The following is a 24115-nucleotide window of genomic DNA, read 5'->3' on the forward strand; positions in this document are numbered from 1 at the left end:
ATGGAGGTGTGGATGGATGGGTGACCTGGTGAGTCGAAGTCGGAAGGGTGGCGAGCGTGTAGGTGGAGGGTGCTTTGGAAGATCATATTGCTAGTGAATGAATAGAAAATGAACGTGTGATCTTCAGGGAAAAGCCTGGCCTTCCCTGGGGGCGAACTATCTTGTAAGATCCTGTGTGACAAGATGGCCTCGGTCTCCTTGCAGGGTTCCTGGACTTGCCATAGCCCCCCACCCCGTGGAGCGTCTCCCCTGGAGGCCAGGGTGAGTGGTGGGGATGGCGATGGAGATCAGCGCTCCGGGCCCACAGCGGGCCATCGGCAACGAGGAGTACAGCCTGTACAGCAGCCTGAGCGAGGAGGAGCTGGTCCAGATGGCCATCGAGCAGAGTCTGGCGGACAAGACACGGGGCCCGGCCACTGCCGAGGCCACGGTGTCCTCGCGTGCCAACCACCAGCCTGCCCATTTCTACCCATGGACCAGGTAAGCGAGGTGACATTGACTAAGGAGCTGGTCCCGCCCGGGCCTCTGTCAGCTCATTCCAAACCAAGTCACCCTGCTCTCCAGCACGCTTTTACGCCTTAATGATTTACGCCTGTCATCTAAGAGTATTGAGCTCTACAGTGCCAAGTGTTGCAATGTGTGCTGTGCAGTTGTCCCCAGGTATCCTAGAGGGGCTGTTTCCGGGACCCCCACGAATATCCAGGTCTGCACAAATAATGTCAGGGCTGCGGAAATCTTTGTCGTACTGTATTGTTCAGGGAGTAACGACAGGAAAAAACTGGTGCATGTTCGGTACACTTCTTTCCAAAGACTTTTTTTATCTGAAGGAATGCAGAACCTACAGAGATCAAAGTCCAGCCGCACAAGCTCGGCCTCGGGTGATAATCCTCCCAAGGACCCTCCTGGCCATCCCCATGACACGGTCCCATTTCGCCAATGAGGAAACTGAAGCTCAGGGTAGCCCAGGTCACACAGGGAGGAGCGGGGTGTGGGGACGGGACTGTCTGGCTGCAGCGCCCCGGCTGTGCCCCGTACCCCGGGCTTCCCACTCCAGTGAGGCAGGACCACGGTGCTCAGTGTGGCTGGCACTTCAGGCTGCTCAGCCGTCTCCCCTGGGCAGCCCATCCGGGTAGCCCAGGACGTCCACCCACAGAGCCGTGCTGCTCCTCCTCGGCTCCCCCGTCTAGGCACTGCTCACCGTCCTGAGATACGGCATGAGCCGCCACCACGCTCCACAGGCGCCATTAAATATTCAAACAGCTCTATTAAAAAAGTAAAGTGAGCCAGGTGCAGTGGCACGTGCCTGTGATCCCAGCAGCTCGGGAAGCTGAGGCAGGAGGATCATGAGTTCAAAGCCAGCCTCAGCCACTTAGCGAAGCCCCAAGCAACTTAGTGAGACCCTGTCTCTAAATAAAAAATTTTTAAAATGAACTGGGGATGTGGCTTAGTGAGTAAGCACCCCTGGGTTCAATTCCTAGTCTATATTTTTTTTAAAAAGTAAAGATAAAAAAAAGCAAAATTAATGTTTTTTATGTCTAGAATACCATCATTCCCACATGTAACTAATATAAAAATTATGAATGAGGTTTTTACCTAAACTTTATTTTTTTCCCCCTGAAAAATCCAGTGTGTGTTTTTATCCTCATGGCACCTCTCAGTTCAGGCCAGTGGCGCGTCCAGCGCTCACTAGCCACACATAGCCAGTGGCCGCTGACTGGACAGTGCACGTCTCCCTCTTTGTAGAAGGCAGGAGCCAGAGAGGTAATCAGCACGTGACCTTCAAAAGCTTTTAGAAAAGAAATACATACACTGTAAAAATATTTTTCTCCTCAAAGTCAAGTCCGAGTGTGTACCTGGAGGAGGGTGGTGGGGGATAGGAGGTGCTGTGACAGCCACGCTGGCGTTAATGGGAGGGTCCAATCTCCCTGTCTCCAGCAGCCAAGTCCTGTGGGACCCTGAGCAAGTCACTCTGCCTCTCAGAACCTCTGCTGCCTTCTCTCCTAACAGCAGCGGCAACAAAGAGCCTTTGCCCAATGTCAGGTCCTAGGTGACAGGGGCTACGGTGGAGAAGGTCTATCTCAGCCCTGTCCCCCCCGACACTCCCCAGGGCTCCCCACGTAGCTCTGGCCCTGGCGAGGCTGGCCCCCCTCCCCCAGACTGGCTGGGCCCAAGCCCAGGATGCTGCTGCGGAGGGGCCCCTTCTAGAGAGGAAGGTGTGCAGCCCGCTGGGGAGCTGCAGGAGGCTAGGAGCAGGCCACCAGCGGGCCCTGACCGGAGAACAGAAACCCGGGGCCAGGACATGGTTCACCGTGGCGGGGTTCAAGGAGGCCCCTGGTTCCTGTTCTGGCCAGTTCAGCTGAAGTCAGCCCACAGGTTCCTCTTTCTCGGGAGGGGATCAGATAGTGAAGGGCCTGCTGCCCAGAGCCTCAGCTGCACGAAGCCACACGTCCCCCAGGGTAGCTGCCGCCTTCTCCCCAGCACAGGGGCTCCTCCTGGGGGTCCTGGGGGTGCTGAGAGGGTCTTCCATGGGAAGAGTGAGGAAGCAGAGACCCACAGGGGCGTTCGCCCAGCCTCCTGGGAAAAGAGTCTCCCAGAGGCCAGACCACTATCCAAGGTCATCTAAGATCCCGGCCAAGTGGCGCGTGGAGCAGGGTTAGTGGTGTTTTCTCACTTTTCCTCCCAGTGCTGGGGGTTGAACTGGGCCTCCCTCATGCTAGGCAAGTGCTCTATGCACTGAGCCACGTCCCCAGCCATCTTCTCACTCTTGCGGGGACTGGGAACGTCAGTTCTGTCCCCTTGACCCTGGAAGGGTGGGCCAGGGTCGCCTGGGAAGGAAAAGCCTTGTAGTACTGTGTTTAGTCCCCCCACTCCTCTGCACCCCAGGGCACGCCTGGCCGGTCACACCCGTGCACTGGCTGCTCCAGAACCCATGCAAGGGCGCGCCCCTGTGTCCACTTAACAGAGGACAAGACGCGCTCGCAGCAGAGGCGAGGGCTGAAAGGCAGCCGGTCGGGCCCGGAGCTCTGGCTCCACCAGGTGCTGCTGATTCTGCTTCCTCCCCAGCCCCCGGAGTGGGGCTCAGCCTCATCACATCCGCCTCCCACCCACAAGGGTTCAGGGTCCCCGAAGACACATGATTCACCCACGCTGTGCTCAGGAGTCCCCCTCGGCCTGGCGGAGGTGGAGGACCGAGTGCCCCCCACACCTCCACCCGGAAGGGCAGGCTCCATCAGGTGGTCCAGAGCAAGTTCAGAAAGAGGATGTCACCACGGCCTCAGGGGCCCCTCTCATCCTTCAGGTCTCTGATGAAATGTCACCTCCTCAGCAAGTCCTGCCCAGGACACCTCCAGGTCAAGTGGATCCCGCCCCCGCGCCCTCTCTGGGGTTTCCTGAGTGGCTCTGGCTACAAGCACAGTGTCGGTTCATCCATGTGACTCCTCCAGAGCAGGGACCTCGCGTCCCCTTCTCCATGAGCCCAGGCCTGACCCATGGCAAGTGCCAGGCAGCCGTCTGAGAGCGAGTGAATGGAGGATTAAGGAAGGGAGGAGGCGGCCGTGGAGAGAGAACTGAGTTCGAGGTTCAGGTCCTGCTTCCGCTTTCTGAGCCCCAGTGGACTTATGCCTAAAATGGCGATACCTATTTTTTCCTGTTCAAGAATGCTTGCAGTATTCTTTTTTCCCCTTTCTTTTCTTTTATTTATTTATTATTATTATTATTAATTTGTTTCGTGGTGCTGGGTATCAAACCCAGGGCCCCACACAGAGGCAAGTGCTGAGCTACAGCCCCAGGTACAGTGCAGGACTCTTAGGAGCACCAAATATGGGGACAGCTTGGTTTGACCTTCCCCTGCCTCCTCTGTGAGTACCTGGGGCACCAGCCCACACTGCCTCTGCTTCAGAGGCCAACTCCCCTGTCACCCTGGGAAGGTCTCCTGAGAGTGTCCCCAACTACCTGTGACCCTCTTGGAGACAGCGAGCAGATACTGTACCCTTTTGTCCTCGGTGCTTAGCCTCATTATACACACCTAATGGATGTTCTTTGGAAATAAAAGCACCTTGAAGCCAATAAGGATTCTTAGGCCTGTAGTTATCATCTTGTGATAATTATAGGAACGGAGTCTCTGGGATCCTAGAAAAGAAAGTCGGGTCAGCACCCCCTCCCAAGATAGATGCTCCCTTTCAAAGTCATTTCCCAGGTGGCTTCTGCCCTACCACAGTGTGGCGGGACAAGGTTTGAAACATGTGCTGGAGTCACTTGTCAAACTCGGGTCGCCAGGGCTCCCTGAGAGGCCGACCTCGCTCCCAACATGCAGGGTGAGCAGGGTCCACGTTCCAGGAAGCAAGTCCATGAAGAGACCACTCAGAGGGCCCAGGACGCTGGGTCTTTGCGGTCTTTAAACTTCTTCATTTTATTTAAGGCTACATTTCTAAGAAAAAGGAGGAAAATCTGAAGCAGGAACTTGCTTGGGCTGATACGTGCACAGCCGCCAACCACTCCAGCCAAACCACTGCCTTGCTGTGTGCTAGCGATGGGCCGGGTCTGCCCCGCACCTGAGTGGTCCCTGCCAGAGGCCTGGAGGGTAAAGACCCAGGGGCACATGGGGACCCAGCAGGGAGACTGCAGCCATGCTGCTTGCTCAGTGTCGGAGGGAGACAGGGTCCCACCTGGGCCTCTTCCAGGGCACGACCTGCAGCCACATCCCGCCGCCCAGGCCAGGCTCCTCTCACCCTTGATGACTCAGCCTGCGGTTAGCTCTGCTGGGAATTCCCCTGCCCTGGGGGGGAAGCGGGGCCTCCCGTCCTGGCCCAAAAGAGCACGAAACTCGACTGGGGGCCTGGACTCCCATCCAGTCTGAGATTCACAGGTCTGTGGGCTCTGGGTAGCCATCCTGCCTGGCCCCCCAGTTTTAGTACTTCCCAAAAAAGCCTTCCTGTCTTGATCCCTCCTGCGGTGCGGTGGCTGTGTCTGTCCTGGTCTCCACCCCGCTGGCCTCTGATCGTCTCGAGGATCCACAGAAAGATGTGACTTAGTGATCTGTCTACTTAGCCCAGGCACAAGGCTTGGGACCAAGCCAGAGCTGGGAAGCTGTTGTTGAATTGGACTCAGTTTATGGTTTCCTGTCTGCAGAACGGGAACAAGGCACCTCTGCCTCCATCAGAGACCGTGAGGCAGAACCTCCATCACCCCAACTCCCCGCTGCTGCCACTCTCCTTGCTGTTGTTATAGGGAGACAGAGGTCCCAGTGTTAGGATAGCGTGGCAGGGTTTTATCAGTGCTTCTCATCCTGCTGAGAACATTTTAGTAATCGAAAGCACACCCAGGGAGCCCAGGGCTTTGTCAAGACCACAGGGCTGCTGAATGCAGAAGTGGCCTGGGTCAGGGCTCTGTCACCTGCCTAGGTCTGCAGCAAGTTCAGGCGACTCCAGGCCAGTAGCCCTAGGGCCCTGTGGGGGGAGGACCAGGCCGGAACTTGCAGGTCCTGGCCTGGGATGGTGGCTCTGGGTTTGCGTGACACACTGAGCTTCTCTGCTGTCCTGCGGGCACAGGAAGCCTCCATCTGGCGCTTCAGCTCCACCCTTCATTCTGCCACTGAGGCACAGAGAGCCGTGGAGCCCCATTCACAGCCCAGGCCTGTTAGTGCAGCCACGGAGCAGGGGAGGGGAGGCAGGGAAGGGCAGGCCCACCTGAGCCTGGCTCTGTCCACCTACCTGCTGTGCGTGACCCCAGCCAGTAACCCACACTCTCAGAGCCTTGGCTCCCTTGTCTGTGGAAGCAGCCGCTTGGTACCCACCTTTGGGGTTAGTGAGTGAACCTGGCATGTGTCCTGCCCAGCCTGTGCGGCGGGTGGGAGTGATGGGAGGAGGCAGAGGAGGAGGTAGAGGAATGACGGGACGAGGAGGGTCTGCAGACCCCCAGCAGGCCGCCTCCCTGGCACCAAGGCCTGTCCCTGCTCAGAGGCCCAGGGAATCTGCAGGTTCTAGCCTGGCCTCGGGGAGCATGGGCCCTTCCGGAGGTCACCATCACTGTGGCCCATGGGGAGCCATTCATGGAGTGATGTCCTCCCCAGTCCCATAGACAGCCCTTTCCCCAGGTGTTCAGACAGGAAGGTGTCCCTGCTGGGTACCCAGGGTGTCAGGGCTGACCCCCAGGAGGGGTGATCAGGGACCCCCTACCCCCTTCTCACAATCCCAGGCCAACCCGGGTCATGGAGTGGCTGCCACACCTCCTTCCTGCCCTTGTGACAGCCCAGTGTGGTGGGGAACCGAGGCTCTGAGAGGTGACATAATGGTCAAGTGAATGGCTGTCCGGGGGAGCCCCGTCCCCTGTACTTCACACAGGTCACCAGGGCAGGCCTCGCCAGTCCTCCAGACAGGGGTTACTCTTGCGCTACTTTATTAGCGGGGAAATAAGGCACAGAGAAGATGATCCAGTCCCAGCTTCTGTGGCTACGGTGCCCAGGGTTGAACCTGTTCATCTGCCTCCCGGCCCAGCCCCAATGACCTTCCCCTGTGTGCACCTTCCTCCTGTAGCCTCTGGACGTCTAGCTCCTGACCCTGGGCATGGTCTTTGCCGGATGAGCCCACAAGGTCGGGGTGAGGGGCACACCTGGTCTGATTCTCAGCGTGGGCTCCCTGCCCCCCTGTTTGCCCGTGAATCTCTTGTCCAGCTCCATGGGGATCCGCCTGGCCTGCTCCCTGAGCCCCTTTCAACCTAGGACTTGCACTGACCACTTGTCACCTCCTCCCGGTGAAGAACGTCACCTTGCTTCATATCTGCCGCTGGTTGGCTGGGGAGGGGGTGGCGGGAGTGGGTGAGGTTAACCTCATTGTTGTCTTATATGGTCATTTAAATCTCCCAGGGCTTCCTCCAAGGGCCAAAAATAATCCAGAGACACAGCAGCTGTGTCCAGCACACAGAGAGGACCCGGCCATCTGCTTTGGTTCAGGGCCCTGTGTCTGTCTGTCACTCAGCCTCTCCCTCCGTCCTGTCCTGCCTCCGGCCATGACCCGCTTCTCCTATGCAGAATACTTTTCGCTCTTTCATTCCTGCTCTGCTCCCTCCAGGTCCTCAGCGCCGACCGAGAACCCCCCGGCCCGGCCCCCCATGGGCTTGTTCCAGGGGGTCATGCAGAAATACAACAGCCTCAAGACCTCCCAGCTGCCGTAAGTGCCCCTGCCCGGCCCCAGACCAGTGCCACGCCCACACCCCAGCCGGGGGTGTCAGGGAAGGTGGGGAGGGGAGCAGGTTTGAAGCCCCCAGGAAGACCCGGCACCATGGGGCACCTCGCAGGCAAACCCACCTCGGTGTGGCCCCCAGCTGCTCCTTCTGAGCTGGGCTTGGTGGCCGCAGGCTGCTGTCCTGCAGGAACTGGCCCCCTGACTGTGCTTGGGATGGATCCTTTGGAGACGCCCCCAGAATGAGGTGTGTGTGTGCTGGAGGGGCCGGTAGGGCTCTGAATCTGGGGCCCCAGCCAGAGGGGGCTGGGGAGATGGCCTCAGAACCCCAGAGTCCCAGAGGAGCAGGGAGGGGGAGCCCAGGAGCCAGCTGCACCTTCTGTTTGTCACTCTGTCTCACGTTCCGCCGCCACCTCTGGGGTCCTCTGAGCACATCCAAAGCACCCAGACCTGCAGCCTCCGTTTTGCCTTGCTGTCTTCCTCCGAGTGCCAGGTGCTAAACCCCAGAAATCGTTGGAGCCACAGGAGGAGAGAGAGAGCTTGTCTCCTTCCCCCTGCTCCCCCTGGTAGAAGCCGCTCAAAGCAAAAGAGGGGCGCCGCCCCTGGTACCCGCACTTCTGTGCTCAGTGGTGTTGCCGGGAGGGGAAGAGGCAGCCGGCGCCTCCCGCTCTCCTTCCCAGCCTCTCCAGACCCGGCACCCGCTGCTCCCCGGTGCCCCGGGAGGGTCTGGCAGTTTGGGGAGGAGAAGCCCAGCTCCGTTCTCCAGCAGATTGCTACTTCCTGCGTGACTGCCAGAGAGGGGCTGTCCCTCCGAGGCTCCCTCTCTGGAGGACTGGGTTGGAGAAGTCAAAGTGACGAAGTCAAGGTGACCTCTAGGGTCCTGTGCAGCTCGCTAGTCTCTGGTGACCTGACACCCCAGCAGCTGCCCCACTCGGGCAGGGACCTTGTCTGAGCTCACCGAGGAGCCGTCCATGTCTGGCACTGAGGGCTCCAAGGTCCATGACTGCAAGTAGAGAGACAGACACATGAAACCCGTGCTGGGCGGCAGGTCCTGGGGGCTCGCTGCGCCCCCTCACCCAGGCCATGAGACCAGCCGGCCCCCTCCCCATCCCTTTTGATTCAGCCGAGCCACATACCCAACTGGGACTTTTCCTGAGGTCAAAGGGGGACTGCTCTGTCCTTGCCTAAGTGGACTCATCAGGTGGCAGTGACAGTGTTGACGGGGACTCCAGGACTTATCTGGTCAGTTTCCCACCGTCCTTGCTGGGTCTCTATCTCAGCCAGTGCCCTCGGGCTATTAATAACGCAGAGGCTGAGAGTCAGGAGGAAGTGCAGCTCACACGGCAGGAAGCTCCGGGAGGGGGCAGAGCTGGTGCTGGAGACCCTCAGAGCCCATCCGAAGCGGAAGGCACCTAGGCACAAGGCTGGCCTCCGGCCTCACCGGCTCCATCTGGGGAATGGGGCTATGTATGCAGAACCCGACCCAGAAGAGGATCTGGGGGTCTCAGCCGTGGTGGTCCTCACTCAGGGAATGAATGAGTGAGTGAACGGGGGACCTGAGAAAGCCAAGCAGAGGTGCTCTTCCTGTTACCCCTGGAGTCTCTGTGGTCCTCAGTTTTGCCTCGTGAGGACTTCCAGTTTGCTGATCCTGGGGGTATTGAGTTTCTCAGTGGCTAGATGTGCGGGTGGGGGTGGATATCCCAGGCCGGTGCTCTGCTGTGTCCTCTTGGTAGAAGGCCCTTGGTGTGAACTAGCATCAGCCGTAGAATGCACAGGGGTGAGAGGTCCCCTGAGTCTCCTGTAGCACTGGGCTGCGGTGGCTCAGCCCTGTCCCAGAACCAGCTGGGACCCAGGACTGAGGGACTCCTCACTGGGCCCTGCCTCTGGCCGCACCTGAGGCCTGGCTGCTTCCTGCTCTCTCAGGGCCGTGGACCCCGTGCTGAAGGCCATCAAGGAGGGTGACAAGGAGGGCCTGGAGGCCATGATCAAGGACGGGAAGAACCTGGCGGAGCCCAACGGGGAGGGCTGGCTTCCCCTGCACGAGGCCGCCTACTACGGCCAGCTGGGCTGCCTGCAGGTCCTGCAGCGAGGTGAGGGGCTCCCGGGGGGCAGAGGTGGGCGGGGCAGGGGCAGGCTGAAGTCCCCAAGTCACCCCCGGCTGCCCGCCCACCAGGGCTCCCAACACCCGGGAGCCTGATTCCTAGAAAAGGAATGAGGGAGGGCTGACTTTGGGGCGGACCGCTGCCAGCTTGTTCCAGAATGTTCCAGGGGCTGATTTGGTATAAAACCCCACAGCTGTGCCTCTGCTCTGCCAAGGCTGCCTCTCACCAGCTGTGCGACCCTCGGCCACTCTCGCCTCCTCTCCGAGCCCCATCTTCCTCTGAGCCAGACTCACAGGGGGTGACACCTGCAGGCAGGAGTCACCTCTGCCCTCAAGCAGCCCAGACCCCTGAAAGCCCACCACACTCAGAAACGCTGCAGGGGAAGCTGGGTCTCCAGTAATGGCCGGTGGGAGTGCACAGGCAGGACAGGCCCACTGCTGGGGGTGAGGGGGCCGTTCAACCAGAGAAGGCTTCCAGGAGGAGGTGGCGTCTGAGCTGCATCTGCACCACCAGGAAGCAGGAGCAACCCTGAGATAGGCGAGACAGAGGTCTTCTGGGGTTGGCAAATTTCAGAGGAGGCCATGCAGCTGGGCCTTGGAATGGGGAGGAGACCGGGATGGTTCCCTCTCATGAGCTCCTGGTCTGCCCTCCCCAGCGTACCCGGGGGCCCTGGACCAGCGCACCCTGCAGGAGGAAACGGCCCTGTACCTGGCCACATGCAGGTCACACTTGGACTGCGTCCTCTCGCTGCTCCAGGCCGGGGCCGAGCCTGACATTTCCAACAAGTCCCGAGAGACTCCGCTCTACAAAGGTGAGCCGGGCGGGCTTCTCTGAGGCAGAGCCCCAGAGCTGGGTGGGCAACGGAGTAGGAGTAGCCTGCTTCCCACAGGGCGCGGCCCCTCCGTGGCCACTCTGACGGGGGCAGGCCTCTCTGGGCTGCATCGTTTATGCCGTTCGAGGCTCAGAGTTGAGAAGACATGGGCCATGTCTGTGCGCTGGCCCAGGTAGGGCTACAACCCAAGCAGGGGCAATGAAGACCCCCAGGGGAGGGGGGAGGGGGAGGGGGAGGGGGAGGGAGAGGAGGGAGGGTGGGGGAGGGCAGTGGGGGAGGGCGGGGGAGGGCAGGGGAGGTGTGTTCAAGAAAAATAAACCCTCTGGGCTTGCTTAGTACATCATCACCCGAGGACATTCGCTGGCTGCCCTAGCAGCACCCAGAGTCAAAATCCCAGCCCTTGTAATAGCTGGCACTTGCCAAGGGCTCACCGTGTGCCTGGCACTGCTCTGCTTTCCCCAGCCCTCGTGTCCATCCATGTGCAAGAGGGGCACTGCCACACCCCCACTTTGCCGATGAGGATCTAAGGCACAGAGTGGTGAGGCAAGTTGCCCAGGAGCACACAGCCAGTGAGCGAGGGGTGGACCTGGGAGCTGGGTGCCAGCAGGTGCTGCACTCTGGAGTGTCTAGCTCACAGGGACCCACTCACAGCCAGTGGCGTCTTGCAAACAACAGGCCTCTGTGCGTTGAGGAGTACTGATCCCTGACTTCCCCTGCGCTCGTTCCCAGCACTGGGGACATTCTGTGGGTGGCAGGTAACTGGGTGTGCGAGGACCTGCGGTGGGTGTGTCTGCCCTAGAGACTGGGGGGCCCGGGTGGGCTCCACAGCTGTCCCAGGCAGAGCTCCCAGGAGCCCTAAGTCCCAGGCAGTTTCCTGGCCCGGTCCTGCCATAGGCCACGCCCCTTGCTAGTGCCTCAAGTGCCCCCCCCGCATCCTCCCAGGAAGCCTCGACCCTCTGCAGGACACTGAGGCTTGGAGAGGTGGGCAGCGTGGTCCTGCTTGGACACAGCACCGGCAGCCCCTGTGCCCCTCTCCACCTCTGACCCAGGGGGGCCCCAGGGGGTCAATGTGGACAAGCACCGGGGTGACCCCAGCTTGAACCTAGGGCTCCATGGTGAGAATCTGGCCAGAGCCCCGGGGTGCATTTGGAGTCCAAAGACGGGTGTGGCTTAAGGGGCAGGTGGAACAGGTTGAGGAGAGGAGCTGGGCTCTCAGAGGTAGGAGGCTTTGAGGGCAGACTTTGAGCAGGAACAGCCACTCGCCATCTGGAAAGGTCCACCTCGCCTCGGTGATGTGGAGGACTGGAGCAGGTGACCCTGGAAGGGGCGACGAGGGAGGGACGTCCTGAAATATTCAGGGGGACAGATTCCAGACCTGACTGCCTGGTTCTAATTCTGCCACTTCCTGTCTGTGTGACCTAAGCGCCGGCTCCGTACCCCTGTTAACTGCACATCCTGGGTTCGGCACAGGGGCTGGGGTTTGGCAGATCCAGTGGCTCTTGGTTGAGTGACTGGCCGATGAGTGAGTGAGGGGACACACGGAGCCGCCTGGCCGGGTCCTGCCGGGGCCCCTGACCGTCTTGCTTGTCCCCGGGCACAGCCTGCGAGCGCAAGAACGCGGAGGCCGTGCGGATCCTGGTGCAGCACAGGGCGGACACCAATCACCGCTGCAACCGGGGCTGGACGGCGCTGCACGAGTCGGTGTCCCGCAACGACCTGGAGGTCATGGAGATCCTGGTGGGCGGGGGCGCCAAGGTGGAGGCCAAGAACGCCTACGGCATCACCCCCTTGTTCGTGGCCGCGCAGAGTGGGCAGCTGGAGGCCCTGAGGTTCCTGGCCAAGCACGGTGAGTGGCCAAGGCCCCGGCTGGGAAGGACCTCAGGGACGAGCCGGCGGGGGACAGTGGAGGTGTCATCCGCTTGTCACCCACGGTGTCTCTGTGGAGGGAGGTGTTAAGAAGGACTCCGAGGCCGTGTCCAAGTCCTGCGGGGGCCACTGGTGATATCTGCATTTAGGCCCGGGCACCGTGGGGGTGACATCTGCTGTCTCCCCAGCCCAACATCCCCATTTTTCTCTGTGGCCTAGAAAGGGGAGGTGACCTATCTATAGTCAATAGCAGACTTAGCTGTAGAACTAGCCGGATTCCTGGACTCCTGACACCCCGCCCCCTCCTTTTTCCACCACGTAGCCGCACTTCGAGGTCAGAAAAGAACTTTAGACAACACTGAGGTCACCTCTTTACTTTGCAGATGTAGCCAAGGACCACGATGGGAAAGTGATTTTTTTCTTAGGTCACACAGCAAATTAGTGGCAGAGCTGGGATTTGAACCCAGGTTCTCTGCCTTCTTTGCCTAAGAAAACTCTTCATGGGAGAAACTAAAGCATTTCTGCCTACATTATGAAGTCCCTGAGACCAGGGCAGTTCTTTCTCCTCTCCATGGGAAGGGTTCTGCCCCCCAGGTCGACACAGAGGCCAGAGGTTCTGCATTCCCTGGGGCTGGCCTGGAGTCCTTTGCTGCGCCCCTGCTGGGTGCCAGACACTCTGCTAAGCAGAAGATTAGGTCTTGGGTTTCTTCCCGAGAGCCCTGGGAGCTCAGCAGTGTCCACATCTAATACGCAGGAGACTGGGGCGTGAAGGGGTTAAACAACAGGTCCCCGTCAGAGCCTGGATTCTGACCCGTGTCCATCTGACCCTCTGCTTAGACTCGCCACAGCATGGCGGCCTGAGTCCAGAGGAGGTCCCTGTCCTCAGCACGTGCCTGAGCAGTTGGGAAAACAGACACGAGCCACCTCCCCGCAGCCAGGGACGATTTTGGACAGACCAGCGTGAGAACAAAGGGACACAGGCAGGGTCCTTGAAGCCCAGGCCAGGAGGCCGGGCAGAGGGCAGGGTGCTCGGCGGGGAAGGGCGAGCCTGCTAACTGCAAACATCTGCCCAGGTGTCCTGCGGACACAGCGGGCAGGGGCTGTCCCCTTGGTGGGCTGAGTCCATGTCTCATTCCAAATATTTTTCTGTGTGAGCAGGAGGCTGGCTGGCGGGACGCAGGCCTTCCAGGGAGCCTGGCTTTGAGGGCCTGGGGCCTCTCCCTCGGCAGGGAGGGCAGGGCAGCCTCTGCTCAGGACCCTTGTCCTGGACAGGTGGCGTTGATGGGCGCCTTCTCGGGTCCTGTGTGCCGAGAGCCGCACTTACATAAAATGCCTCACTTCCTGCAGTGACCAGAGAGGTAGGACTGATATTCTGGTCCACAGATGGTAAACTGAGGCTCCTAAGGGCTGCCTGCGGCCATGGGGCTCAGAAACCATGACACAGAAACGTGAGCTGGTCCTCGTCTGTCACCAAAGCCTCCCTCTTTCCACTGGACCAGAGAAGGACCCCACATAGTTGAAAACAAAGTCACCAGAAAGCCTGAGATAAGCAGCCCGTGCAGGAAGGCGGCTGCGGTTCCCACAGCCTTTGATCTCAGCCCTCAGGGACTCGTCAGGCTCACGCAGGGCCATCTCCTTCCGGAACAAGGAAAGACTGACAAATCCTCTTTTTGCCGAGAAATCAGAAAAATCATGTACACGGCGTTCTGTCCCTCACCCCAGGAGATGCAGAGGGTGTGGGAGGTTGAGCTGAATCCATTGCCCCTGTCCCTCCTGTCGGCGTGGCTCAGGGACTTCTTAGGAGGAGAGAGAAAGCCACTTATCTTTATTTCTGGCAGATTAAAAACAAATGCCATATGGTTATTAGGGTCCCCTCTCTGAGAAGCTCTGCTCAGCCAGGATCGTGAGGCCTCTCTCAGGGCAGAGCCGGGCCTCTCAGACGGAGTGAGGGTCAAGAGCGTGGCCTCTGCCATCGGACCACCAAGTTTCAAGTTCAGCTCCGCACGTCGGAGCCAGGTGGCCTGCGGAGACTGCCTCGCTGCCCTGGGCTAGCGCTCCCCCCAGGGTGGGAAACCAGGGACAGCGCCAAGCTCCCACCCGTGGGGACTCAGAGGGAGGGCGCGGCTGCTACCGGTGCCCGGCACCCAGGTGCTCGGTCAGGGCACCTCAGGCACAGTCGGCTCGGCTGGGCCCACCAGGTGGACGGCTGGGGAGCTGCCCAGGGGAGCCGGGTCCAGAGCCCACCCCTCCTCCCCGCGTGGTCGTGGCCGCCACGTCGAGCAGGGGCCGCCCTGATCACTCCGGACCTGCTCTCTCTCCAGGCGCTGACATCAACACGCAGGCCAGCGACAGCGCCTCGGCCCTGTACGAGGCCTGCAAGAACGAGCACGAGGACGTGGTGGCCTTCCTGCTGTCCCAGGGCGCCGACGCCAACAAGGCCAACAAGGACGGCTTGCTGCCCCTGCACATTGCCTCCAGGAAGGGCAACTACAGGTCAGCCTGGCCAACCCCGCTCACCCCCAGAGGCCCACGGGGAGGGCCGCGGGAGGGCACCCTTCCCACAGGAGGGACGCCCCCACTGTTAGCAAGCAGGCAGCGGCCACCTGGTGCGGCGGCCACAGCAATGAGAGCGCACTTGCCCCACGGCGAGCCACAGCCAGGCAGGGACTGAATCCCACCGGGCCAGGCACCTTCCGTGGCCAGCGTGTCCTCAGCTGAGGTCCCGCGTGGCCTTTCTCCTCGACTTCAGACATGTTCTCATAGCTAAATGTCTTTCTTTAATTGAATTGTTAACTTTTGTGAATTTATTTTAAAAGCCAACATTTATCGTACTGGTCAGTTTACAACGACAAAAAATTCCCACCTGAAGTCCCATCTCCGGGGCCCAGGGGCTTTGGGCCACACCCCGGGTCCTCTAGGCAGGGAGAAGAGGAGAACAGGCTGTGTGTAGGGGTGTCGGCCATCTTCACTGGGCGGAGGGGCACGGGAGTAAGGGGATCGGCACCCCAGAGACAGAAGCAAAGACGCCAGGAGGGTGCTGACCTCGGAGCCCTGCTCCTTCCCCGCACACCGACCCATGTTTTGAAGGCTGCCCAACAAAGGGTTAAAGCTGGGTGCCCAGCAGCTTCTGCCACCTGGCAGGGCCGTGGCCAGCAAGCCCGGGCTTCTCACTCCACCCGGGCATGTGGTGTTAAAGGCCCTCTCCACGGCCACCTCCCATAGGCTGCTTGGGGATCTGGTGTGACATTCCATAGGCATTCCACAGCCAGCCACCTGCCAAAACTCCCTGCCCCCTACCGTCACCACCTGGAGTGGGGCCAGGAGGCTGGGGCCGTCCGCCAGATGCGCCTGCTCTTCAGCACACACTGAACACGAGGGCGTGACATTCGGGCATGGCTGAGACAGAAGTCCTTAAGACCCCAATGTCTTAGTCACCTCCAAGGGGCACTTTTTCCTGTTTTCACTTCTAGTTTGGCAAAGACAGCTTGTGGAATCAGAGAGCAACACCAAAGACAGAAAGTGTGTGAGTTAGACAAGAGCAGACCCCGCAAGATCCCCCCAGACAGAGGCGATTCTCGGGCGTAGCTGCTCAGGGGACCCTGCGTTTCTGCAAACCCCATGCCCCAGCCCGTTCTCAGAGGCTCTGGTGTAGCCATCTGGGCTTTGGTTGGGACTTCAGGGTTTCTAAAGCTGCCTGGCTAACTCTGCAGCTGGTGAGGGGGTGGGGGTGGGGAGAACCAGGATCTTTGCATTTATGGCCAGTAGAAAATGTAAACTTGCATTTGAGGCTTCCCTCTGATCTCTTGTTTTCAAACATTCTTTCTTTCATACACACAAACCTGGGGCTGGTTGTCTGAGCAGCTCAGCTGTACCGGTGGGGCAGCTGGTTCCCACATGAAAGTCAAGTTCACCTGTCACACTGACAGCAAATGCTGACGAAGGTCAGACCACATATCCTGGTGACCCAGAGCTTGTCATATTGGGTGCAGAGGGCTGGGACTGTCGGCATACTGGCAGCCACTACTTCTTCTTCTTCCTTTTTAAAGATGTTGATGAACCTTTATTTTATTTACTTATTTGTATGCGGTGCTGAGAACTGAACCCAGTGCCTCATACGTGCTAGGCAAGTGCTCCACCACTGAGCCCCAGCCCAGCCCACCACCTGTGTGTGCACTCATCCCACAGAGGGGGAGATCTCATTTTGCCCCCCTAGACAGGGGCCTTGGCGGAAGAGATGATTAAACTGTGTCCTGTAATCGGGGCATGGCCACCCCGCCTTGCTGGGTTGTCAGGAAGAATTCATACTTATCTCACGGGGTCATTTGAGGGTTAAGCAAGGTAGATGTATAAAGCAGTCAGAGGGAATGCTCAGCAATATGATGATCACAGTTATTGGGAGAGGGAAGTATTCACAGCCGTAGGGGCTCAAGGAAAGGTAGCTGAAGCCATCAGCCTTGTCACCACCATCACCATTATTATGATTAAGTGCCCCTCTGTATAAGCATGGTTCAGGGAGGTTAAGTGACATGGCTGGGATGGCCCACTGCTGAGAGGCAGAGCTGGTTGGTCACCCAGGGCCACCTATTTCTGGGACCCCCAGTTTCCTTGCTGCCCACACTGGATTCCACACTGCTAAAAACAGCCTGCGATGGCCCAAATCCCTCATCTATTCCCTGCTCCTGGGCTGGACTCAGGCAAGATGCGGAGCCCAGGACAGGCCGCACGTGAAGGCTGCAGCCTTGGGCAGCTAGAACTCTTGGCAGAGATCAAGGTCAGGGGCAAGGAGAGGGGGTTCTGTTAGTGATGGAGGGAGTCTCAGAACAAGGCCCAGCGGTCTGGACGGCAGACCAGAGGTGGCCAGCCGAGCTGCTCCTAGATACAGCCCCAGGCTGGCCTGTTCTGCCAACAGAGCTGGGCTGGGGGTGCAGCTCCTGCCTGGGGAGGGAGGAAGCCAGGCCTCCCAAACACCTAGGGTTCTATGGGCAAGGGTCACATGCTTTCTCTCCATAAGGGAGCATTTCAGTGACAGCAAGCTGATCCTAGCACCTGCCACTGGGAGAGGTACAATGACTCCAGCCTTTTTGGGGGTCATCCCCTTGCCTTCCTGCCCCCTGTGATTCACAAAATGCACTGGGGGACAGGATTGGCCAGGCCCAGTGGGCTGCCCGTGGAGCCACTCTCCACAGTGCAGAGTAGGCACCCTGGGAAGGCCTAGCCTGCGGGCACCTCCATTCCGCCGGCTTTGTCCCCCACCTTCTGCCCTCACCCTTTCCGCCCGCGCCTAGGCTTAGTCTCCGGGCAATGCGGGGGCTGCAGGTCCTGCACATTTATCTCCTGGTTGGCAAGTCCTGCGGAAGCGCACAGCAACCCGGTGATTCACTATGTTATTGCGACAACCCTTCTGGGGCCAGAGGCGGCACGTCTTGTACTTGTTTCTGCAGGGGCTTGCTGGGGACCCACTGGGACCTGCCAGGATAGCAGGATAGCAGGCCAGCAGCCCCGGGGCAGTGCCTGGGCCTGTCACGGCTGTTACAGAGCATTTATTGGCCATGGCCGTGGTCCAGGGCGAGGCCCCAGCCCTGCCTTTGACCAGCACCTCTGCAGAGCAAGGTCAGGCCTCCAGGGCCTGCACAAATAAAAATTAGGAGGCAATTAGCCCCCCAGGGTGTGTGGATTTTCTTTTGAGGTTTAAGAGGCAGATTTTAGCCAAACACAGTGTCACTGACAATAATAATACTTTCCACTGAGATCCCAGCAGGAGGCTGCTGGCATCAGATTTCCAGGAAGCCAGAGAGATTCCCTGTGCCAAGAGGAGGAAAGGCGTGGGAACCAGCCTGGTGGCACCTGCTCCCTCCCTCCCTCACGGCCACCTCTTGGAACAGCACACAGGGCTGTGATGTCACCTATCAGCCCCGACTGGACAGATTAGGGTCTGGAATCATGTCGGTGGCAGGTGCTTGTTCTTGGGGGCAAGCAGGGGTTTAGGGGAAGAGTGCCAAGTCAAGGGGTCCTGGGGTTGAGCCCCGAGAGCTATTGCATGCCTTTTTATTAAGCTCTCTGAGCCACAGCGGCTCAAAAGAAGTCCACAGTCTGCTCTGGCCACCCCACAGGGCTTCAGTGAAGGGAAACCAGGCAGGTAAGTTCACTCATTGTGAAGATCAAAACCCCGAGATATATCAGCTGTCACTCTGATTGCTCTATCCGAAGTAGGGGAGGGGTTAAGAGCTGGCCTCAGGGTTCAAGTCCTGGCCCCCCACTATCTGGCTGTGTGACCTTGGGGAAGTCGAATACCCTCTATGGGCTTCATCTCCTCATCTAGAAGGGCTGTTGGGAGGACTTCAGAGATTAAAGGAGTCAGAGGGTTGAGATCAGTGTCTGGGTCCCATTGCAGGGAGCACCAGCCTTAGCAGTGGCCCACTGGGCTCCCCAGGTCAAAGGCAAGCTGGGGGAAGCTGGGGTCAGCTTCAGGGGAGGGGGCATTGAATCTCATAGGAGGGAGAGAGGATCTGGGGACACAGCTGGCTAACCAGCCTGGGGCAGGAGTGGTTGTGTCAGATAAGTATGTTCTCTCCTGTCCCTCAGGACCCCTGGCTTCTCCAGGGCCTGAGGCAGGACAGTTGAGCCTGGAGCCAGAGGGAGGGCACAACCCCTGGTTTGCCTTCTCTGTGTGGCCCGGCAGGCCCCTTAACCTCTCTGAGCCTTGGCTTTTCTCATTTGCAGAGTGGGAATGACGAGATGTGATTCATGTGTTTTCGTAAAGATCAAACCAAATTTCCTGGGTGTCCTGCCCCGGGACACAGGGACTTTACCACGAGGCTCTGCTGCCTCCTGCAGGGAGTAGCCTGGACGTTCACTAGGTTTGGGGACCGCCAGTCAATTCCTCCAGATTATTGGGCTGGGAATGGGCAACCCCATCCCTTAGCCTGAAACAAGTCAGTGGGAGATTCCTGGGCCACAGTCTAGCCTGGCTGAGGTGTTTTTTTAAGAACCCAGACTTTGGAAGGCAAGGGTTCTGGGTTTGAAGCCAGCTCCACCCCTTCCTGGCTGTGAATTAGAGAAGATGGTTGAAGCTCTCTGAGCCTCAGTTTCCCTATCTACAAAACGGGGACAGAAAGAGACAACCCCCTTTGCCCCCAAAGTGGTAGTCATGAGCCTGATTGCCCCTCGGTGCCCTCTGCTGGCGGGGTTGCCTGACCTGCCGGCCACCCAGTGACCCACGCCTGCCCTGCCCGCCCGCAGAATCGTGCAAATGCTGTTGCCAGTGACAAGTCGCACGCGCGTGCGCCGGAGCGGCGTCAGTCCACTGCACCTGGCAGCAGAGCGCAACCACGACGCGGTGCTGGAGGCTTTGCTGGACGCGCGCTTCGACGTGAACACGCCGCTGGCGCCCGAGCGCGCGCGCCTCTACGAGGACCGCCGCACCTCCGCGCTCTACTTCGCGGTCGTCAACAATAATGTGTATGCCACCGAGCTGCTGCTGCTGGCCGGCGCCGACCCCAACCGCGACATCATCAACCCACTGCTGGTGGCCATCCGCCACGGCTGCCTGCGCACCATGCAGCTGCTGCTGGACCACGGCGCCAACATCGACGCCTACATCACCACGCACCCCACCTCCTTCCCCGCCACCATCATGTTCGCCATGAAGTGCCTGTCGCTGCTCAAGTTCCTCATGGACCTCGGCTGCAACGGGGAGCCCTGCTTCTCCTGCCTGTACGGCAACGGCCCGCACCCGCCCACTCCGCAGCGCTCAGGCAGGTTCTACGAGGCGCCCGTGGACAAGGAGCCCAGCGTGGTCCAGGTGTGCGGGCATCGTGGGGTCCAGGGGTGGTCTGCCGGTCCATGTGCTTTGGAGGTGGTGGAGCCAGGTGTCGGCGTACTTTAGAAGCAGTGTAGACTCGTGGTTAGCACACTTTGGCCAGAGTGTGGACAGCGTTAGGGGCAGCAGAGCATGGAGGCCCATGAGAGTGGGAGGCAGTGTGGGTTAGTGGTCAGTGCTCCATCGATGGTGGGAACTAGCGATTAAGGGGCCTTGGAGGGAGTGTAAACTTGTAGTTAGCTCCTTGGGAGGCAGCGGGTTGGCGGTTAGCACCTTCAGGGGCAGCAGAACTTCGTGGGTCACATTGGATGGTGAAATAAATCCTTATTTTGTTCTGCTGTGTTTGGACAGTTAAGACGACAGCAGTGCAGCTAGGAGTTGGTAGGGAACTCAACCCAGGCTCATCAGCCCTGCAGAGTGGCACCTGGAATGTGGTGGTGAGCGGCAGGAACCAGAGGGCAGGAGTGAGGTTAGGAGAGGGCAGAAAAGCCCTGTCCCAGAGGTAGGACCTGCGTGATGTTGGTTTAAACCAGTCTGTAAAATGAAAAGGAAATGAAGAGCCATCCTGTTGTAATGGTTCGTGACCATCATTTATGGGCTGCCTACTGTATACAAAGAAGTTTCTGTGTCTGTTACCTGAATTCTAATTTTTAAAAATCCCCTTGACATGGGCAGCATATACCCATTTTGCAGACAAGGAATTGAGGCTCAGAGAGACCATGTGATTTGCCTAAGGTGCCCATCTTCGCAGGCTAGGGGCCTGTGTCGAGAGAGGTCTGTGTTGAGGGGAAAAGGTTTGCAAAGTGGACCTCGCCCGGGAGCACCGGCTGCCTCCTGGCCTCAGGGACCCTGAACGTGTGCTGCCTTTCAGTTCTGCGAGGTCCTATCGGCACCAGAGGTGAGCCGCTGGGCGGGGCCCATCATCGATGTCCTCCTGGACTACGTGGGCAACGTGCAGCTCTGCTCCCGGCTGAAGGAGCACATTGACAGCTTCGAGGACTGGGCCATCATCAAGGAGAAGGCAGGTAGGGGCTGTTGCTGCCACCGCTGGCAGGTCCCCACCCCCCTGGGGACTGTGACTGCTACCAATGGGTAGTGCCAGGCTCTGCACTGTGCTGCCTGTCACCTGCAGTGTGTTGCTGGTGCCTCCTTAGATGATAAATGAGAAAACCAAGCCTCAGAGATGTCACCAGGGCCAAAGTCACCCCACTAGGTAGTAGCAGGCAGGGATTCATACCCGGGTCTGACCAACGTCCACCCATGCTGTTTGAAGTGTCTGGCCTCCTGAGGAGGGCTGTGGAGTCTGTTGCCACATTCTGGGGCCCGAGGCAGTGTGGAGGGGGAGGAGAGGATGGGGATGGGGTGTGTCCACTGGACGGTGCGCCTGAGCATCTGGGCCTCTGTCAGGAAGGCCGCTGGAATCAGCAGCCGGTGGGCCTGAGACACTGCATTCCACTGGCTTCTGGGTGGGGCCGGTGCTGCTGGCCCACAGATCACCTGTGGCCCCAGATCTGCCGTGGAGCAGACCCTGGGCTCGGAGCCAGCCTTACCAGCCACAAGCAGGATAGTTGTGGCCAGGGTTCCTCCCACCCAAACAGAGGAGTTGGGGCAGGCTCACCGCCCAGCCCCTCCCAGCTCTGGCACAGGGAAATGGGGTCTGGCCACTGTCCAGCTCATGTGTACAGTTTAGATGGGTCAGCCCGCCTGCCTCCTCAGTCCAGGGAGGCCAGAATCCTTCTTAGGCATTATGGACTCACCTGGGCAGGTAAGGCGTCACAAGCAGTATTGGTGACAGCCGTGGACATCTGCTCGGAGGAGTTCAGCTGCCCAGGGCTGTCCTGGGCTCTGGCCAGGTGTCTGTCAATCAGGTGATGCAGTCTGACCTCCACCAGGCTATTGCCACTTCCGCACAGCTGCTCCTGTCCCATGAGACTGCTGCTTCAGCTCCCCGACACTGACTCCCCAGTTCTCTGTTGATCCTGCCCCTCCGTGAACCCAGACTCTAGTGTTTTCCATTAGCACAGCTGCTCGAAGAGCACTTGAGCTGATGTCTCTGATACAGCCACTGCAGCAGCAGCAGGGTAGGGCGGTGACCGGCCACTCTCCAGGCACAGCTCTGTGTAAAGCAAACCTTCCTCGACTCTTGAGTAACTGGCAGCTGGCACCCTGATCCTTGGCCACTAGAGGGTGGAGCGGTCCATGTCTGGACCTGGGCCCCGCTGGCTCTGTCCCCCGCTGCTGCCCGGCTGCCTTCCCCAGGGAGGGGCAGTGTCTCAGCTAAGCCTACCCCAGGGCCCTTGATGTTCTGTTAGCGTCAGCCCAGGGGACCGACAGCTCTAAACCAGCACCTCTGGGTTCAGGTCCACCTCCCGCTGCAGGACCCTCTCCGCCTGCTTTTGTGTTGGAGCCTCTGATGCTGACCTCATTATCCTGGACAGGAGGCGGAGGAGGCCCTGAAGGGCAGCAGGGCATTGATTCACAGCGCCCCCCCCCCCCAGGGCTCCTTTGGGTCCCACCCCAACCTGAGTCTTTTCTTCCCTCCCCAGGGAAGGTGCTGCCTCGGCAGAGGGCAGGATCCATCCCATGGGAGAGCAGAGGGGTGGGTGGGTGGGCCAGGAGTACCAGGTGGTGCGTGGCCCTGGGCCTCCTCAGTCCCTCCCTCCACACCCTCCGCCCACCCCACCTGCAGCTCGTGGCCCCTGCTGCCTTCCCGTCTTGGGACACCTTTGGCTCCTCCCCACCTGGCCCCACCGGATGTGGAGCCTTCTCACAACTCCTGGGCCGCTATGGGTCTGTGGTGGCAAGGGGGCACGAGTGCTTGCTAATGAATGTGGTGACGTTCTTTGATTTGCCAAACACCTTCCATGTGCCCAAATAAACAAATGGCCCATTACTGGGTGCATGGTCCCTGCCCGGCCTCTCCCCACCCTGCCTCCCAGCTGAGAAGCTGATGCCAGAGGCCTTCCAGGGAGACTGGAGGGCAGCCTGGTGGGACTGTGAGCCCTCAGGGCATAGAGTGAATTCCTTGTGTGTGAAGAGGAAGGAGCTCAAGACAAGGGAGAGGCCAGCGTTATCCCAGAGCCTCCTGGGTAAGGCCCAGAACCTCACTGAGCCTCAGTTTCCTCAGCTGTGCAATGGGGGCAGCAGTACTCACCCTGTTGACTTCCTGGGGCAGTGCAGATCCATGCGGGTGACAGCGGAAGGCACTTTGCCAGGTCTCCTCAGTTGTAGGGACGGGGGTACAGAAGCAGACACCCCTCGCACTTAGCTGTGCCACCCAAGGGCCTCCCTGGGCCAGAGGCGCAGACGCACACCCCTGTCGGTGGTACCCAGCGTCTCTTTCCCTCCTTTCTGCAGAACCTCCGAGACCCCTGGCTCACCTTTGCCGGCTGCAGGTTCGAAAGGCCATTGGCAAGTATCGCATCAAACTCCTGGACACGCTGCCCCTCCCAGGGAGACTGATCAGATACCTGAAATACGAGAACACCCAGTAAGGGCCTGGGAAGCCGAGTGGCCCCTCGCACATGTTCTCCAAGTCTCAGGACGGTGGTGTCCCCACATCCAGGAGCACCAGGGGCAGGACAAGGCTGCAGGCTGCCTCCCTCTTGGCTGGGACAGCCACCGTGTCTTGCCGGGTCTGTGCCCCAGCTTTGTCCAGAGCAGAGAGCACAGCACCCGGAGTCGGAGAAGAATCATCTGTTTTCAGACTGTGGAGTAGAGCCCAGACCTTCTCTGCCACTGGGAATGAGGGGCGGGCTCCATCCCGGAGCCTGGACAGAACTTGAGGGGGTCCGGGGAAGGTGGGGGCCATAGCGACCCCTGGCCTCCACCTGAACTGTGCTGGAGGACTCCTAGGCACGGGCTCGCCTCTCTGGGATGGGGTGACCTTGCTTCAGAGCATTCCCCGTGCTCCCCCCACCACTTCGTGTAACCCCCCACTTGACCTCAACCTCTGAGCGGGGCCAGGACCAGGGAGGGGGTCCCTCGGTCTGGAGGGCTTCACTGAGCACAATAAATGCTGCACACATGTCACCCTGCCCAGCGACGACATCCCTTTCACCAGACTCCCCTGAGGCCTGAGGTCCTCAGTCCCGCTCCAGGCAGTGGTGGGGACGAGACACGGGGAACATGTCATCCAAGAAGGTGTATCTTTCACTGACCAGGAGGGACCCCATGGCCCAGTTGGTTTTCCTGTCCTGTTGGGTCGCTGTGGAAACGGGAGCTTCATCGGGATCAGGGTGTCGGTGCCCACAGGTCTTCTGGCACCAGGGCTGAGCCTCCTGGCCCCCTGTTTTGCGACAGAAGCTGAGATAGTAAAAGA

General features: G+C 59.5%; 1 protein-coding gene and 1 long non-coding RNA gene across 4 annotated transcripts in view; one reads left to right on the forward strand and one right to left on the reverse strand.

The window, feature by feature from the left end:
- The window catches only part of Asb2 (ankyrin repeat and SOCS box containing 2), a 34752-nt gene extending 10926 nt beyond the window's left edge, over window positions 1–23826 (forward strand). Inside the window, exons 2-10 of one of the 3 annotated variants that reach the window (XM_046440591.2) lie at window positions 205–480; window positions 7065–7163; window positions 9099–9265; window positions 9933–10088; window positions 11710–11955; window positions 14297–14468; window positions 19215–19776; window positions 20666–20819; window positions 23152–23826. In XM_046440591.2, coding sequence (XP_046296547.1) covers window positions 275–480; window positions 7065–7163; window positions 9099–9265; window positions 9933–10088; window positions 11710–11955; window positions 14297–14468; window positions 19215–19776; window positions 20666–20819; window positions 23152–23288 — 1899 coding nt within the window. In that variant the 5' untranslated portion in view covers window positions 205–274 and the 3' untranslated portion in view covers window positions 23289–23826. Of the gene's footprint in view, window positions 1–204; window positions 481–7064; window positions 7164–8090; window positions 8751–9098; window positions 9266–9932; window positions 10089–11709; window positions 11956–14296; window positions 14469–19214; window positions 19777–20665; window positions 20820–23151 lie in introns of those variants that run through there. The other 2 variants (XM_058577707.1, XM_046440594.2) reach the window with 2 other exon arrangements.
- On the reverse strand, window positions 4066–8486 carry LOC124090183 (uncharacterized). The gene is made up of 2 exons (XR_006851020.2): window positions 8312–8486; window positions 4066–8178 (listed from the first exon to the last, which is right to left on the reverse strand). It is a non-coding gene; the product is annotated as an uncharacterized LOC124090183 (long non-coding RNA).
- Window positions 23827–24115: the final 289 nt, after the last annotated feature.

This window comes from Marmota monax, unplaced genomic scaffold, assembly GCF_021218885.2.
Source record: "Marmota monax isolate L192 unplaced genomic scaffold, Marmota_monax_Labrador192_F-V1.1 WCK01_AAM20220418_F8-fsc00017, whole genome shotgun sequence".
Classification (NCBI taxonomy): Eukaryota; Metazoa; Chordata; class Mammalia; order Rodentia; family Sciuridae; genus Marmota; species Marmota monax.